The 16632-nt window shown below is 48.5% G+C and overlaps 2 protein-coding genes across 2 annotated transcripts in view; both read left to right on the forward strand.

The window, feature by feature from the left end:
- VIPAS39 (VPS33B interacting protein, apical-basolateral polarity regulator, spe-39 homolog) overlaps nt 1-5544 on the forward strand; it is a gene marked incomplete at its 5' end in the record, with an annotated part of 15861 nt that extends 10317 nt beyond the window's left edge. Inside the window, 12 exons of the mRNA XM_010136631.1 lie at nt 502-535; nt 965-1067; nt 1156-1183; nt 1363-1436; nt 2001-2076; nt 2373-2507; nt 3054-3095; nt 3478-3567; nt 3945-4031; nt 4578-4667; nt 4958-5062; nt 5320-5544. Coding sequence (XP_010134933.1) covers nt 502-535; nt 965-1067; nt 1156-1183; nt 1363-1436; nt 2001-2076; nt 2373-2507; nt 3054-3095; nt 3478-3567; nt 3945-4031; nt 4578-4667; nt 4958-5062; nt 5320-5340 — 885 coding nt within the window. The remainder of the gene's footprint in view (nt 1-501; nt 536-964; nt 1068-1155; nt 1184-1362; nt 1437-2000; nt 2077-2372; nt 2508-3053; nt 3096-3477; nt 3568-3944; nt 4032-4577; nt 4668-4957; nt 5063-5319) is intronic.
- A 1766-nt stretch (nt 5545-7310) lies between these two features.
- NOXRED1 (NADP-dependent oxidoreductase domain containing 1) lies at nt 7311-12596 on the forward strand (the record flags this gene model as incomplete). The annotated part of the gene is given in 6 exon segments (XM_010136632.1): nt 7311-7465; nt 8500-8627; nt 9568-9742; nt 10672-10694; nt 11617-11848; nt 12461-12596. Coding segments are annotated over 6 exon segments (849 nt in total), but the record flags the coding sequence as incomplete, so codon positions are not given.
- Between the last annotated feature and the right edge of the window lie 4036 nt (nt 12597-16632).

The raw sequence follows: 16632 nt of genomic DNA on the forward strand, positions 1-16632 counted from the left end.
CCTGCTGGCTTTCCTGTCACTTTACAGAATTCACGTCAGGTTAATAACAAGGAATCTGATCCTTCATCCTTACAGATGTTGGCAGCAACTTCTTGAAGGCCAAGGTTTAATCTGCTCATTGCTGCACAGAATATTTGAGAGGTCTCCCCAATTTATCTGGCTTCCAAAGCATCAAGCAGCCAATGGGACTGTGCTAGAGCTTCCCTCATCCAGGTCTATTAAGCACTCTGATCTCTCATAGAAGGTTTTTTCTTTGTAAATCTTGGTCTCACCTACCTGAGCTCCAGAGCAGGAGCTTAGGCAGGCATCTAGGCAGCTGAGGCCCTGGCTCACTGCTTGTCCTGTGTCTAGTGGGTAGCAGAATTCACGTCAGTGCTGTAAGAGCTGTGTCTTCAGAGGCCTTTTGCAAAAGTTTACCCAGGCCTTGACCAGTTTGCTGTCTCTCTTAATTCTGGTGAAGACTGATCTGGTCAGCTGAGAGCTGCCTCTCTGTTTTCACAGGTCCTGATATTCCTGAAACGGACACTAAGGAGAGGTAAGAGTGACTGGGGCCAGGATTTCTATAGTTTCAGCTAAGGACAAAGGGGCTGGTTCTTTCACTTGGTGTAAGCACAAGGAGAGCACCTGGGGTATTGCTACTTTACCAAGCATGAAATATTTTTGCTGCATGTATAACATGTGAGGGGGAATGGTGATGCCCATGAAGGCCCCAGAGAGGAGCTTTAAGCAGTGGTAGGTGGTAGTGGTGATGGAGTAAATGTAAATTAATCTGTGTGGCACACCACTGTGAGTTCAACTGGCAGCCTAGTGAAGGGGCTCTTCTTCCGTGCTTTAGCCTCCAAGACTGCTCTAAAATGGGATAAAGTTGTTGAATCCTACCAGTGGCTTGCAGCTTCATGCACCATGCTTAACCCCCCCCTTAGTGCTAATTTTACCCACTTGTACGTATCTCTCTTTTCTGTAGAGATCTTGTTTCGGGAGCTGGAGGTACGGCAGGTGGCCTTGTGTCATTTGATCCATTTCCTCAAAGAGACGGGTGAGCAGAAGTTGCTTCTGGATCTGCTCAGGTGAGGCTCTTGCCCAGCCATGTGGCGGGGCTGAGCACACTGCTAGGAACCTGCCTCCAAGTTAATGCTTGCTCATTCCCTTTTGCAGGTTCCTAGACAGGACTGAGGAACTTGCTGTGAGTATTTCCAGGAGCAGAAGCTCCCTTTCCTCAGTGAGCAAAGAGGGGGTGTACTGGGCACTGGGAGGCTGGCTGCAGGGTGGCTGCATCCCCAGGTGCTTTGCATCCCCATTTTGGAGTCTTGTATCTCCCAAATCCATGAGAACAGACTGTGCTGCTTTTTCCTCTCCCTGCAGCTGTCCCAGTACCGGGAGCATTTGAACATCCAGGATGTAGAAAAAAGGAGAGAATTTCTGAAAGGCTGCATTGGGTAAGGAAAAAAAATGCAAGAGGGTGGGAGGCATGTGGGTGCTTCACAGAACGTGGTAGTAAAGAATGAAAAAAGTAAAGAAAATTAGACCTCTCTCCCAGTGCCACAGCTTCTGTGCTTTGAGGGCTGGTGTTGGTTTTGCCTCAGTGGGGGTGGGGTGTTCTGGACACAATGTAGACCGGAGAGAAAGAATTTGTGGTGATCTCTAGTCCAGCAACTTTTGTGGCTTACTTGGGGGCAAAGATGCTTCAGGGAGCTTCTGATCACTGACCCTTCAGGTTATGAAGGGTGAAAGCTTGGGTGCCTGAGCACTTGAGGAAATAAGTAGCATCAACTTTAGGTTGATCTCTGAGAGATGCTACGTAATTTTTCCTTCTCTGGAGCCTGTCGGAGAGGGCAGTGGGGCAGGAGCTTGAGTACCTGCTAGCCACTCGGGCTAGGAAGAATGGGAGGTGTTCCCCACATTTCTGTCTGTGGGGAGCATGTTTGTTAGAGAACAGCATCCTTCAAAGTGTACTGTGTTAAGAGCTGCTGACGGTGTTTCCTTCATCCATGTCTGGCCAGGCTGCCGTTTTCAGCTGAGGATACCTCCCACATCCAAGACCATTATACCCTATTGGAGCGACAGATCATCATTGAGGTACGAAATCTTCCCTGCTGTTCAGGAGATGACTAGGACTAGCTGCAAGATGTCTACCTGTCCTTAACTTATACCACTTTGGATCTAACCAGCCTGCCCTGGCTAGTGTAGTTTAACTGCTATCTAAGCTGTTGTGCCAGCCACATCTGTGAAATACCAGACCTGAGACATGATGGCATGTTGAGGCTGTGCTTGTGCATTGCTCTCACAACACTCTTCCTGGATCTCTACCTCACAGCTAGGTCAGGCAGTTGCCCTAGCTCATGTTTACTCTCTCTGTCTTCCTGTTTCTGCAGGCTAATGATCGTCACTTGGAGACAGCTGGGCAGTCAGAGATATTTCGGAAATATCCTCGCAAAGCTTCAATTCTCAACATGCCACTAGTGACCACCCTCTTCTATTCCTGTTTCTACCACTACACAGAGGCTGAGGTGAGGATGATGTGGGAGAGGAAAAGGGTTACATCTCATCCCTGTGGCCCTCAGTGTGTGGGATTGTTAAACTGGGGCACGTTAAGGAAAGGAGGGAGGTCCTCTCCTTTGGCGAAACCTAGAGGAACCCAGCTCCTCTTGTCCATCTGGCACCAGTTTGGAGTTTTCTTCTGTACTCTGAGATGGAACATTCAACCTGGGACAGCCTGTCAGGGAGTTACCTTCTAGAAACCACCATCTTTTACTTCTGTCTCCAAAGAGCCAGAACTGGCCTTTAATTCCATGAGCCTGAGATGTGTGATACTGCTCTTGGAAGTGCTGGAGGTGCACCAGCTGAGGTTGTAGGGGAAACCAAACCAGAGAGCTAATGAGGTGGGATAGTTGCTCTCTTCTGCCAGCTGTTTCCTCCAGTGGCAATGGCATGAGCAAAATGCAGTAAAAACTTGGGGAGATGCACCTTGTGCAAGGCAAATGCCTTACGACAGGTGTCTGAACCTCTTCCATGCCGCCCTGCTGAGTTTGCTCTGACTTGTCTGCTCTCTCTAGGGAATGTTCAGCAGCCCGACCAACCTGAAGAAAACATTTAAGGTATGTAAGCCTCCCGCTCTTGTGGCAGCAGTAGCTGAAAACGTGGGCAAACAAATTGTATTTAGGAAGGGGGCAGGGTAGGAGGAGTTGGAGGCGCTCAGCACTGAGACAGGGAGGGGGCCATAGCCGTTCTGGAGGCTCAGAACGGCAAGTGGGAGCCATGTGGAGGTTTTCACTGGGTGCACCCTGGCTGCAGCAGCACTGGTAAACCCCCACCTTCTGCTCTCTGCAGTGCTGGCCCTGGCCTCTGGCAGCATCTCACCTCCTTGCCTGGCTGTTGGTGTGGGGCCTGACAGGGTTGGGGCGCATACTGTTCCTGACCAACCCATACAGGCCTTCTGAGCTGTGCTAGTGCTCTGACTGCAACTTTTCTGCCTCGCAGATTCCTGATAAGCAGTATGTGCTGACTGCCCTGGCTGCACGTGCCAAGCTGCGAGCCTGGGATGATGTGGATGCCCTCTTCACCACTAAGGTAAGCTGCAGAAAGCTTGGCTGGGGCCTCAATTCCGAGTATTGATATCTGCTGTGGATAGCTGGCTTCTGAAGTTACTGCTCTATTTCAGCAAGGTCCAGCACCTCTGCTGCAGGGTGTTGCAATATGTTCCTCCTCTCCCTGCCTGAGACCTCTGCTAGGCCTGGCTTGGCTGCAGCAACAAGATCAGAGAAAGGGGCTCTCCTCATGCTCTGTTACAGCCAACCTGTGCCCAGCCTCTGCATGTAGCTCTCTGGCACTTTGCCAGTGGTGCATGTCATGGCTGGTGGTATGTGTTGCTGGCACTGGGGAAAACCACTTTCTTGTGGTGGAGGGATTGCCCTTTTGATTAATGTAGGGTTTGGCTATTATTTCAGAACTGGCTGGGCTACACCAAGAAGAAGGCACCTATTGGCTTCCACCGGGTGGTGGACATCTTGCAGAGGAACAGTGCTCCTGTGCAGGTGAGTAAGGAACCACTGCTTATGTCCTCCTGCTCTTTGTTGGGATTTGGGGTGTGACTGTTTCCCCAAGTGAGCTGCTTCCTAGCTGGGAGTGAGAGAAGAGTTTACCAAGCTGCTGGCTTGGCCAGGTGGGTACAGCACTCAGCTGAGTGACCCATGTGTCAACAGGAAGTGTGGGTGGTAGTGAGGCCTGGGCCCTAGGTCTGACTGCAAGAGGTACAGTGGGCCTAGAGTTGTCTTGGAGCTCTGTCCCCATAGTGCATTGACAGATTGTTTTGGCTACATTAACTTTTCTCATGCTTAATCTGGCTGGCAATGGTTAACCTGATCCATAGGAATGAGGTAACCTAGGACTCTAATCTTGGTGAGCAAAGCTTTACTAACTCTGGGGTCCTGAGTTGTCTTGTCCTGGTCAGTTGTTGTCTTAAGAAGGAAGGGTTCAAGTCTGTGAGACCAGCGACCTTGAAAGGTTTTGTGACTGGAGTGAGAGAACGAGGCAGGAGGTACCTGCACAGGGGAGCTGCGATGATCTTCCTTCCCTCATAGGTGCTGCAGGAGTATGTGCGCCTGGTGGAGGATGTGGAGACACGGTTGAACCTTGCCACCAAATACAAGTGCCATGATGTTGTCATTGAGGTAGGACCCTGCTGTGTGTGCGAAGAGATGGGACAAAAGCCTGCTTTTTCTCCCTAGTTTTCCCATGCTTTGCCATGTGCCTGGAGGGGCTCGTTTATCCCTGTGGCCTGGGGCCAATGATATGCTGCCTGGTAGAAGCCAAGTGAGCCGGGAGAGTGGCTTCTAGTGTTTGCACTGTGGTGGGAACTTAAGTGGGGGTTGAAGAGGGGCCCTGATCATCTACAGGGCACCGTCTAACTGTGGGAATGTCTTCTGCACTCATCTGCGTGCTGATTCTGCTGTTTGTCTAGACATACAGGGATCTAAAGGATCGCATCCAGCTGACAGCATATAAATGCAAGGTGGAGCGAGGCTCTGCAGAAGAAGAGAAGATAAACAGCATTCTCAACAACACGGTAAGAAACGCCTACTTTTTGTCCAGAGACTCATCAGAAATGGCTATAGATTAGGCATAGCTGTCCTACATGTTTTTGACCCCTGCTGGAAAGGTAATCTTATGCCTGGAGCTGTGTTCAGTGTAAGAATGAAGGGTGAAACCTTAGAAATAGCACCCTCTGGCCATAGTTGTCCTTGTCCAGAATTGGGACTCACTAACTTGGTTGCTGAGGGATCTGTGTTCAGCGCTGGTGTTTGTCATGTCTTCTTCTTTTAGCAAATACGATGGAAGAACTGAGCACCTGAAGAGCAGCCTGTTTGGCCGTTGCCTTGCCAGTGAAAGAGGAAACCGCAAAACCCAGTCCAGCGCCAACAAGCAGCTCCGTTACTACTCCTTGCATGATCAACCTTTGTCAGCGACAGTGGGTGCCGGTGGCTTGTAGGGCAGTGGCATTCGGGGTGGTTGAAGGCAGCTGTTCCACTGTAGCCAGTGAAATCACGGTGCTGATTCTTTTTGGAATCTGATTCTTTTTGACTTGGCTGTAAGCCAGGCATTGCTTCTCTTTCCAGAGGGAAGCTGCTGAACACAGCAAGGTTACGTTTGCTCTGGGTGGTGCCTGGGCTTATTCTCACAAGAGGAACAGGTCAGTCATACTCATGGGTCTCTCCACCAGACAGTGCTGACAAGTCTCTGTAACACTCAAGCTGGCTCAGGCACCACCAGTCGTGGCTGTGGCTGGAGTAAAGCCTACTGGACTGTGTTCTCCCTGCATCAGAGTGTGTGCTGGGGAAAAGGACCAGCTGAACCTTAAAGATCTTGTGGGTTTTTTTTTTCTGTGTGTGTTGGTTTCTTCTGGCTCACCCTAGGAAATGAGGCATTGTATAAACTCCTGCGGAGAGCCAGGACAGCAGCCTCTGCGAGTATCCTTCCTTGTAGTGGCACTCTGTGGATCTTGGAAGATCCCTTTATCAGGAAAGAACAGTGTGGAGCTGGTCAGGGCCCTGCTGGGTTGGATGGAGAGCAAGGAGGGACCTAGTTGGCACAAATTCACTGGCCCCAGCAGCTCTTCTTGGAGAGTATTATGCCGGGAAGGATTGAATTGCACATTCTCAGAAACACAGCTCCTCAGGCAACTGCTGGCTTCATCCTTCCAGACCTCACTTCAATTCCTTAAATAAAGATGGGGTTGCTTATTGGGCTGTTTATTTCCTTCCCACACTGAGCACTTTGTCACTAATCCTGAACAATTTATCACACTTTCCACAAAGTGTGTGTGCAGGGTGTTTTCTCGTGTACTGAAAAGCACAGTGTGCGTTATCACGCAGTGGCTTTGCTTGCAGTGGCATCTTCAGTGCCCTCAGGACAGGAGAGTTGGCTGCTGTAGGGGTGGTCACACAAAGGTGAAGGTTCTATGTGGTGATGCACCAGCCTAAGGGCAGGTTTGGGTTCCAGCTTCCCTGCTGCACTGTGCGTTCTCAGTTTTTTGGTTTTTTTTTTTCTTTTGGGGTTTGTTGGGTTTTTTTCTCCTCAAAGGATCATTTAGGTTGGAAGGGATCTCTTGATCATCTAGTCCAGTCCTGCTCAAGCCGGATCACCTGGAACAGGCAGACCAGGGCTGTGTCTATTTGGGTTTTCAGTATCTCCACAGCTGGAGCTGACTCAGCTTCTCTGGGCACTTCGTTCCTGAATTTGACCACCCTCATAGTAAAAAGGTGTTTTCTTGTCTTCAGCTAGACTCTCACGTTTCAGTTTGTGCCTACTCCCTCTTGTCATTGGGCACCACTGAAAAGAGACTGAATCCCTTTCCTTCATTCCCTTTCACCAGATACTTACACACATTGGTACGATCCCCCTGACCTTTCTCCAGGTTGAACAGTCCTAGCCCTCACCTCTCATATAAGAGATGCTCCAGTGCCTTATTCATCTTCGTGGCCCTTTGCTGGACTCTCTGCAGTAGATCCATGTTTCTTTTGTACTGAGGAGCCCAGAACTGGACATGGCACTCTGGATTTAGAGAGGAAGGAACGCTTTCCTTAACCTGCCAGCAACATTCATCCTAAGGCACCCCAGGATGCTGTTGGCTAAGGTAAGGTTTCCTGTCAGGCTCTCCCACATGCCCCGGACCAGGATATTGCTTGGTTGTAGGAGTTGGAGTGGTGTCACTGGTTGGGATTTCTGTCAGGGAGCAACGGGAGAAGCTGAACATACCTTTGGAGGAATCTGATGAAGCCATAAAATAAATCTTGACACCTGTATTCTGAGCCAAGATGTGAGACATTACAGAACCTTCCAAGTCCTTTCAGACTGATGAAGCAGTAGAAGGTGAGGAGGCCTTTATACATCTGACAAGAAGCTGCAAGGGGCTGGCAGTGAATGCGAGCACCCACGTCATCATCTTCTGCAAGCTTCTCCACAACTTCAGGTAAGGTGGAAGCGAGCTCTTCATTGTGGGTAAAATGTGCTGTCTGGGTGATATAATCATGCCAGGGAGAAACCTTAATGTGCCAAGCCCAAACTACGGCATCTTTACTGATGGACCATCACTGGTCATTCTGCCGTTGGTCTAAACTGTGTGAACATGTCACTGGGAGGACTGGGGAAGGTGGCAGGTCTCTGTAGGGAGTTTCGTGTGAGATTCACACCAGCTCTGTAAGAAGTTCAGCATTATATAGGTATTCCCACGCAATGCTGTCATTTGTTAGCTTTTTATCTGTTTCTGCAGGTGAGTTAAAAAGTCACCTACTGCTTATACCCACACTTGTTGGTTACTGAGCTTCTGCATTTGTATAAACTCACTGTTGGTCTTAAATAATGTGGTTTAGTTTTCCTCTGAGAAAACCAGGGAATGGAGATTGTCTCTAGCACCAAACTGCAGTTTCATGCCAGATACTTTGCAGTGCCCAATGCCTGTGACTTGTTCCTACCACTAGTCTGTGTGATTTATAATGAGCCAGCTGTTCTGCACTAGCATGTGGTGTTCCATGTCCCTCCTCAGCAGCAGCCTCTGCTGCCACTGGTCTGTCCTCCTCATGCTGAGTTGTCCCTGAGCCTGGCCATCGTGTGGGTTGATGTCTCTGCCAAGTATCGGCTCTTGATTGCTGAGCTGCTTCATAGTTAGTGGCCAGTTAGCCTCAGCACAGGTGGTGTGTTTTGGAATGGGGACGCCACGCTCCCTGGGGTCTAGCCCCGAGCCCCATGGATGCTGTGCTTGCCAGGCTGCAGCCATCAGCCTCTGCCTCTGGCAATCCCATTGCAGAGCAGGGGCATAAGTTGGGCTGGAGGCAAGGAGTGAGGTCGGCGGTGCTATCCAGACACATGGTGCGGGACTCTTCTTTGAAGGGTAGGACTGCACAATGGCTGGGGAAACTGTGGCTCCTGCTGAGCTGATGCCAGCTTCTTTGCTTCCTCGGGAACAGTGGGACTGAGAAGGGTTTGCTAGCTTCTTTGGGGTGACAGCCCCAGCCTGAAGGTTGGTATTATCAGTGGGGGTCACTGTGGGAAGCAGCTGGCCCGAGCGCTCCTGACGCTGAGCTGGGCTCTGCACTCTGGTATCCGTATTTCCACCAGACAGCCTGAGAGCCTGGGTAGGTGCTCCCCAGCCTGGGCCTGGAGGTGAGACTTCGCTTATGTGGACTTTTAATTGTGCTTTTTTTGTAGCACTTCAGGCAGAGCTCAGTAAAGAATGTTTTTCTGACAAAAATATTGAGGGTGTAGAAACTCCACATTTTTTTAATTGGGAAGCAGAGGATGCTGTCGTAGAAAATATATTTCTGGAGTTGGAAACCCACTGTGCACCAAACAAAAAAATTTGGCTGTTCGCTTGTTTTTTTTTACCAGTCCCATCTGAATGTGGTGGAGACATTAACCCTGTTCTTAGAACACTGTCTATTTTAAAGCTCATTTTAGTTTAGTGCTCCCCCATTTTTGTGGCTCTTCAAAATTCTCCGTGTTATTTGCCAAGAGCATGGTTGGTGACTGCAACTCCAAGTAGCTAAATATTCACCCAACAGAGAAGACATCTCCCCAAATGAGCGGCAGTGCTGAAATGATGTCCCTCTCCTTGTTTCATGGCTGCAGGGTCAGTTGTAGCAGACAAGCTTCTCCGTGAGCCCCAAATGCCCGGCCAGGAGAGATCAGCCGGCAGCATTACAGCAACTGTTTGCATGCAAACTGTCAACTCTCCCATAAGCTTTTATATAAAACAAGATGAGTGGGGAGAACGTTCATCCAGGGAAATGCTTGGAACAGTAAAATCCTCTTTCTAATCATCTCAGGGTAGAGAGGAAGGAGGGTTTATTAAATGGCTTTTTATAGATCTTGAAAACTAGCCAGGTCCCGAGGCTGGCTGTTTCAGCTAAAGGCTTTAAATCAGCCCGTGTGAACTGGGGCCAGGGAGCTGAGCTCTCTGCTTTATTCCTGACAGGGAGGCTGGCTGCTCTGTGTCACACTGCCTCCGCTCTTTGCAGCGTAGGAATGGAATGGTGATGGGCAGCAGCCAGAGTCCCGCTGTGCCTCTTTGGTCAGGCAGCCAGAGGTTGCAGCCTGGAGCAGTGGTTTGTGTGTCACCTGCACAGGTGGCAGTGCAGCGCTGCAGGTGCCTGGAGGTGCTGGTCAGCCACCTGTGCTCGTTCTGTGGGCTCTGGAGTCCCCAGAAACCTTGTGCTGTGTACCAGCTCGTCACCACAGTCCCTCTCTTCAGGTAAAACAGATGGTGTCATTTCAGAGCCTGCATGCACTGCCACTGTTTGGGACCTGACCAGGCCAGCACAGCATGTGTGCTCTGGCAGGGGCACAGGTCTTACTGCCCCTCACAATTTTATTGTCATTACAGACCTCTTCACGGTTGGTCACTTCCCCAAGTCCCCAACTGCTGGAGTCATGGTAACACTACAGAATTTCAGCTTTCTGTTTTTCTGGAGGAAGTTGTAGGCTTTGCAGCTATAAACCTGAAAACATGATCAAAAGGAGTCAAGGGAGCTCCAGATCAAACACAATGCTGGCATTGAAACCGCACTCCTGCCAGGGCCACAGATTATCGCTGCAAGATAATCTGTTGTGAGACTGTGCAGGAAACTGTCAAAAAAAAAAAAAGTGCAAAGCAGCAGCCTGCAGTCTCCACAGTCAAAAAAGCAAACCCAGCGCATCACGTTTCACTTTAAGCCGCTGCCATAGCTCCCGAGGGGTCTGAGTGCAGGGTATGACCTGTGCTCCAGCTCCGGACCCCTGGGCATGCCCAGCCCCTGCAGTCTGGCTAGCCCTGACCCTCTGCTGAGCCAAACGTGATGCTGCTCTTCGTGTTGCGGACAAGGCTGTTAACTCAAAAGCACAAGGCAATGAGGGTCCATGAAATAGGAAGCACCTTTCTAGCTGTTTACGATGGCTATTGGAAGAGAGTTGTTATACAAAATGTTAATGGGATGAAAGGTTTAGTGGGGTGAATCTCTGCAACGGTTGACTCTGCCATGGGTGGTGCGGTGGAATATTCCCTGTGGCTTCCTCCGAGTCTCCCTCATGGAGGACCTGCACTTGGCTGGGCACCACCAGCTCCACTCACCTGCTTTGCAGCCTGGGCTCTTCAGGAGCATCCTCTTCCTCTCCTTGCTCATTTTCAGCTGCCTCCGCTTTCAGGTTGAAGCAACTTGTTTGCTACAGTACCTTCATGAGGCACCAGCACCCTATCGATCAGTGGGGAGCAAAGGGAACAGTCCCAGTGGTGCTGCCAGACCCTGCTGCTGGGCAAGGAATATGCCCCTGCAGTTCCACAGGCAAAAGCTCTCTTTCTGCTTCAAATTGGTAGCAGTTCTGAGGAGCTGCGTTCAGTGGTTCCCCTGCCTGTATGATGCAAGGCCGGGTCTGGGCTGGCAATGATTTTTGTCAGTTAGAAGAGCAGCGTGGAAAAGGAAACCCTGCCACTCTGTAGCTGAACTGGAGTGGAAATAGCATGTGTGGAAGGGGGTAGTCATGCATGAGAAGTGGACAGGCAAAGTGAATTCTCTGATTGGTGTCCCAGGGGTCACCCTTTCTTTCAGGAGCACTGCTTTCCACGTACCTGCCACCAGTTCCTGAAGAGCTACCGTTTCCCATCATGAAATAACAGTAGCTCTGAGGCTAAATCAGTGAGCAGGGGTTGAGATCTACTTTCTGAGCAAGAACACTGTCCAGATCTTTTTGTCTTCCCTTAGGCACAACTTCTATTTCCATGGACACGCTGTTTCTATTGCCGGCTGCTAGCTCTGTCCATCGTAACTTCATGACACACTTGTGCATGCCCTTCTAATTCTTGTGTTGCTGAATGCTTTTACAGCAGCTACAGTGCTCGTCATGCCAGGATGGCTGACTGTAAAAGACTTCTGTTTACTCAGTGACAATAAGCTACAGGAAATACAAGCTGTACTCGACTCGTTAGTATTCATTTCAGCACCTCTCAGCTGGAATGGTCCTGGAACAGAGGTTTCAAATAAACCAGCTCTGATTGATTGCCAATGCAATTTTTCACAGGAGGGGAAGATGAGAGTATCTCTTCACACCTGTGTGCACACTGGTCATTGACATCTGGTTTTGTTTGTCCTGCAGGGAAAATCAAAGTCAATGCTGAATGGCTGGTGGCCATTTTCTACGCAGCCCCGAACAGCAGCACGTGGCAGAGCCTGCCTCTCCAGGAGGCACTGAAGTTATTCAGTGACCTCTGTTTTCCTGAACGCTGCCCCACCTGCGCAGAGCAGAAAAATTCCTGCCCAGTCTTTGCGTGCAAGAGTTTTGCCAGCAAAGGTTTTGCTGCTTCAATGACTTGAGGACTAAGTAAAGGGTTGAATGCATTAGGTACTGCTTGTCCAGGCTTCCTCTTTGCTCTGAAACTTGCCCCATCCTACAGCTGAAGCATGGGCTGTCTTACCGGGTTGGAAGGTGCTGAACTCTCTGTTGCCCTTAGGACTACATACCTGCCAGGAATGATTGCCCTAGATGATGTATTAACCATAAAGGACCTGCACTATCATGGAGTGATTTTGTCCCTGGTTCCCGTTTGGCTGTTTATCAGGGTTGACTGAAGCCACTGATCAGGTACTGGTGCACTGGATGCAGGAAAAAAATCCTGTGGGAATATCTAGAGGTGACAGTTCTGATGGGTAATGAACTTATGGTAGTTCATGGACTAGACTAGTGAGGATGCTAAGTCAGGGGAACACTGCTTGAGGGAAAGGACTCCTGCTTGTCCAGGATTTTCTAGAGCCATTAGGATCAGTTTGCGCTGCATGGCAGAGTAATGTCTGGAGCACTTTAGATTCAAGTCTGAGTCTGATTGTTTCTCAGAGACTCTCAGGAAAGAGACTCATGGTCAGACACTGAAGAAAACCATTATTAGCAAGCTGCTTTGGAGCGTTATTGCCCATAAATGCTTCCACTTGTTTTCTTTTCCCAGAACCTTCCCCTGGTTTGACCTGACAGCTGCAGAACTGAGAGAGTCTTCCTTTAGCCAGCTGCTAGAAAAGAGTGAGCTTTCTAATGCTATCTTGTTACACGATTACCAGGCATCCTTCGGAGACTGGCCTACCAAAGTAGTGTGGACTGATGGGCACAATACATCTCTCTGTAGTGGAGCCTGGTGTGAACCGGATGACAAGCCTTCATTTTCCACAGCTGCTTACAACATTTTCACAGAAATTCCAGAGGAAACTGCTATGACTCTAAATCCTTATAAACTGTAACAAAGGCCTTGACAGAACGCTTTGTGGAGATCTCATCTCTGAGGGGACTGAGGGCTGCAAGAACCAGCACTCTTTCCTCTTCCAGAGGAAACTGCTATGACTCTAAATCCTTATAAACTGTAACAAAGGCCTTGACAGAACGCTTTGTGGAGATCTCATCTCTGAGGGGACTGAGGGCTGCAAGAACCAGCACTCTCTCCTCTTGGACTCTTTAAAATATTCCAGCCAATAATTCTATATACACATTTGCTTTCACAGGTTCACTCTCTAAACTGCTCAGCAAACTTTCTTCTCCCTGGCTGCCTGCGTCTTGCTTTATTTGGGTCTAAATTTGCATATTGCATAGTCATGGCCTAACAACTGCTTCAGTTGCATTGGGTTTCTGTTGCAGTTTCAGTAGAAAACTTAATTACACAACCATATTATAGTTATTTTGTAGTGGCTACAGCTTTGGCATACACAGGACTGGAGTCAGGCTTTTTTTTTTTTAAACCTCCATGAGGCATCTTGAAGAAGCTGTTGATGCCAGACAAAATAGTAATGATTTAGTTAGGAGCACTCTTTCTCTTGAGCCAGGCTTTAAACCACACTTGCTCAACTTCCTTACAGGTGCACCCTTCCACCACCACCAAGGACTACTTCCAAATCCACCCAGGACAAAGCATTTATTATTCCCTAAATTCTCTAGTTCACCTTATTCTCTTATGCTTCCTGCCATCATCCGTTGTGCCTTTCAGCACTGTTTACTACGATAAACCCTTGCCTGATTTTGCCTCACAGGAAATAATTTCTCGGGTAAGGCCAGGGATTAGCTGTGCATGTTTTAACTAGGCCTCTCATATAATTACGATTGCTGACGGCAGCTGGCACCACACCTGTACACCCGTTATCATACAGGCCATTTATCTTACATCCAGGCTTTGCAGTGAGCCCACTCTGCAGACACTAAAGCCTGGAAGAAATCTCTTCACCTGAGCTGCAGGGAAGTTGTTAACAATCACTGGTAATTAAAATGTATCTCTGATTGGGTTTTGGTCTTTTTAATCAACTGTGAAGCAGAAGTGGAAGACGAGACAGTGGTACAGTCTGATTTATAGGTTCTGCTGCACTGGAAGCACACATGGACTGCAGAGAACAGCCAGTGTGGGGATGTGTTTGCTGTCAGCAGATGGTGAAAGCTGCACTGGCCTTTCCTGTAATCGGGAGAAGGTGGACCTTACTTCCTAGGACCACCTGCAATAAGGGTACGTTCTGCTGTCTCTGCTGGGCTTCTTACAAAGGTGGAAGTGCAGTGTGAGTCTCTAATCCTGCCTCTCGGTGTCCTGCAATACAAGAAGAGCATCTGCTTCTACCCTAGGCTGAGCCTGTTGCAAAGGAGGAGCTGTAGTATAGGGTTCTAGTCCCGCTTCTTGGATAAACTGAGAGAAAGTGAGGGCATCGGCTTTCTTTCCCGATCGTGACTTCTGCTCCAGGAAGAGACCCATGTTGTCTCTGTATGGGAGGGCAATGGATCTGTTGAAGAGAGGCTCCTCAATCCCCAGTAACTCTCGCACGTGTCGTGAAATCTCCTGAAATACAAGACAAAATACCAGAAATTCTCATTTCACAGGGCAACAGCTACTATAATTAATTCTGTCAGAACAGCAGGAAAAAGAATGGAATTTCTGGATTTTTGGAACAGTTTCACACTTGAAGTTGCCACTCGAGAGGGATCTGAATCCATGAGCCTTGGGTGACACTGTAAAAGCAGAGCAGACCGGACATTCTCCGGGTTTACTGGGGGTAATGCCATCGCATCTCATCTCTTAGTGACATAAACAGCTCTGCTTTCCTCTTTGCACTTGCAAAACAAACAAGTTACGGGTGAATGAGCTGGAGTCTATTCTGCCTAGTGCAAAACCATTGTTTGCTAAGTTATATTGGGAATAACAGCGTCTGTACTCAGAAGAGGTATAAAAACTAATCAAACCATAAGCCATATTGCTCATTAAGAAAATTATAGATGACTGGCTGTCTGAGCCAGCTAGACCTGGAACTGTCAGTGAACAGAGTCTTGCCATTACTTCTGAAGTCACTCCTGAGAACATAACCTTCTGGTTTGACTGAAGCTTCAAAATACAAATCACAGGGTTTTACTGATCTTTCACAGCATTTGCTCAAAACCTTCCCCCAACTTTGGCTTGACCCTGAAGAGCAGTACCTTGCTTTGTATGATATCAGAAGAACACTGGACTATTATCTTCACTGGTTTGGATAGTTAAAATACTAGCAGTGAAGTTAAACAAGCAGTAACTTCACTTGTCCATGCTGCAGAGCTTCCCCACAATTCACTCTGTAGCTCTCTACCAAACTGCCATTTCCCTGAACTGCAAAAAGTTTCTGTCTCGCTGAACTGACACTATCACATTTATCTCTACAGTAACTATCTCAGTTTTGATTGTTCACAGCCTTTCACTGATGGTTCTTGCTGGAAAGCTGATATGCCAAGGATTATGGACCTAAATGCACCTGCAGGGCCACATCGTGCTTAAAGCTCTGCATGCTTGGATTCTTCGAGTAAAGTTCCCTAAAACACAAGTAACTAGCAGGATACAGCATGATCTTCGAGAACCTCTAGGTTCCGCTGAAGTGTGTAAGATCTTACCCATTCACTTGCAAGCTTTGGGAAACATTTCAGAGACAGCCTCATTTCCAAGCTTGCGCCGGTGTGCTGGCTATCGCTTATCCTAGCCCTGAGGAAGAATGGGTTACAGTCGATATCTCTAACCGATGACGCGGAGTTTCTCAGCAGTTAAACTACCACCATACATAATCCCTGTATCTCAGTGTAAGGGTGGGGCTTACAAAGCCTATAAAATTCTTGCCATCCTTGGTAAAGCCTGTAAAGGCTCTGTCTGCAGGTATTAGAAACACTCCTGTAGTGCTGCTGTCTGAAAAATTGTAATTTGATGCTTTCTCCAACCAACAGGTAAAGCTGCGACACTAGTCAGTGTTTGTGGTGGCCTATTTCATTCCAAGCAAATAGTTACGCTTGCGCAGCCAGACAGAACTGTGGTGAAATCGCTTTTTGGTGCTCTAGAACAAAACAGTGTTCATACTCTAATCACTGGAGCATAAAGATTTTTCTCTCTTGCTGGTTATTTGAACTTCCACCTTGAGTCCTCTGGGGAAAGCAACTTATAATTTGTTTCACATCATAATTTAATGGCTCTGTAAATGCAGTGCAGAGTTCCTCTGTGGTTTCTATCAGGGAGGGGAAGGAGGGTAATGAAATTTAATCCAACGTGCTTATTTTCCGAACCTTCAGGAAGCTTTGGAAGGCCAGACTGTAGCCCCAAACTTCCACCTAGCCAGTGGACTAACTACCAGTGTTTGTTAAAGAAAAGATTAGGTTTGAAAGGAAGATGACCAGACAATTTCATGTTTATAAAACGAGGAAGAGACAGAGATGCTGTTTGTTTCAGCAAAGTGGAAAACAAGGAAGTAATAATGAGTTGCCCTTCTGCTGGTTAAATCTGACAAGATTTTTAGAAGTTCTACAAATCAGTAAGTGGAAACTTACTGACAAAAAATCCTGAAGGATATCGAAGAAAGGCGCACGCATCCTGCTAAGCAGTTTCAGCGGGCAGGAGGAACAGCAGCGGCCTCAGTGAAGGCTAAGCCCTTCTGCAGCACTCACGGTGCCCTAGATGGAAGCCTGCCATCTCCACCCAGCTAAGTACTTCTAAGTGGAAAGACTCAGGAAATGTAACTGTTCGGCGAACGAATCTGAGTAAGGCTCACTCTGAACAAGCAGACGGGCTACAGCCTAGGAAAGCTCAGAGCCGGGCTGCCAGGGGCTGCGGAGGGGGCTGCGGGATCCGCAGGCGGCCGCACCTGCATGTGT

The sequence above is a fragment of the Buceros rhinoceros genome, unplaced genomic scaffold (genome assembly GCF_000710305.1).
Source record: "Buceros rhinoceros silvestris isolate BGI_N320 unplaced genomic scaffold, ASM71030v1 scaffold2865, whole genome shotgun sequence".
Lineage (NCBI taxonomy): Eukaryota > Metazoa > Chordata > Aves > Bucerotiformes > Bucerotidae > Buceros > Buceros rhinoceros.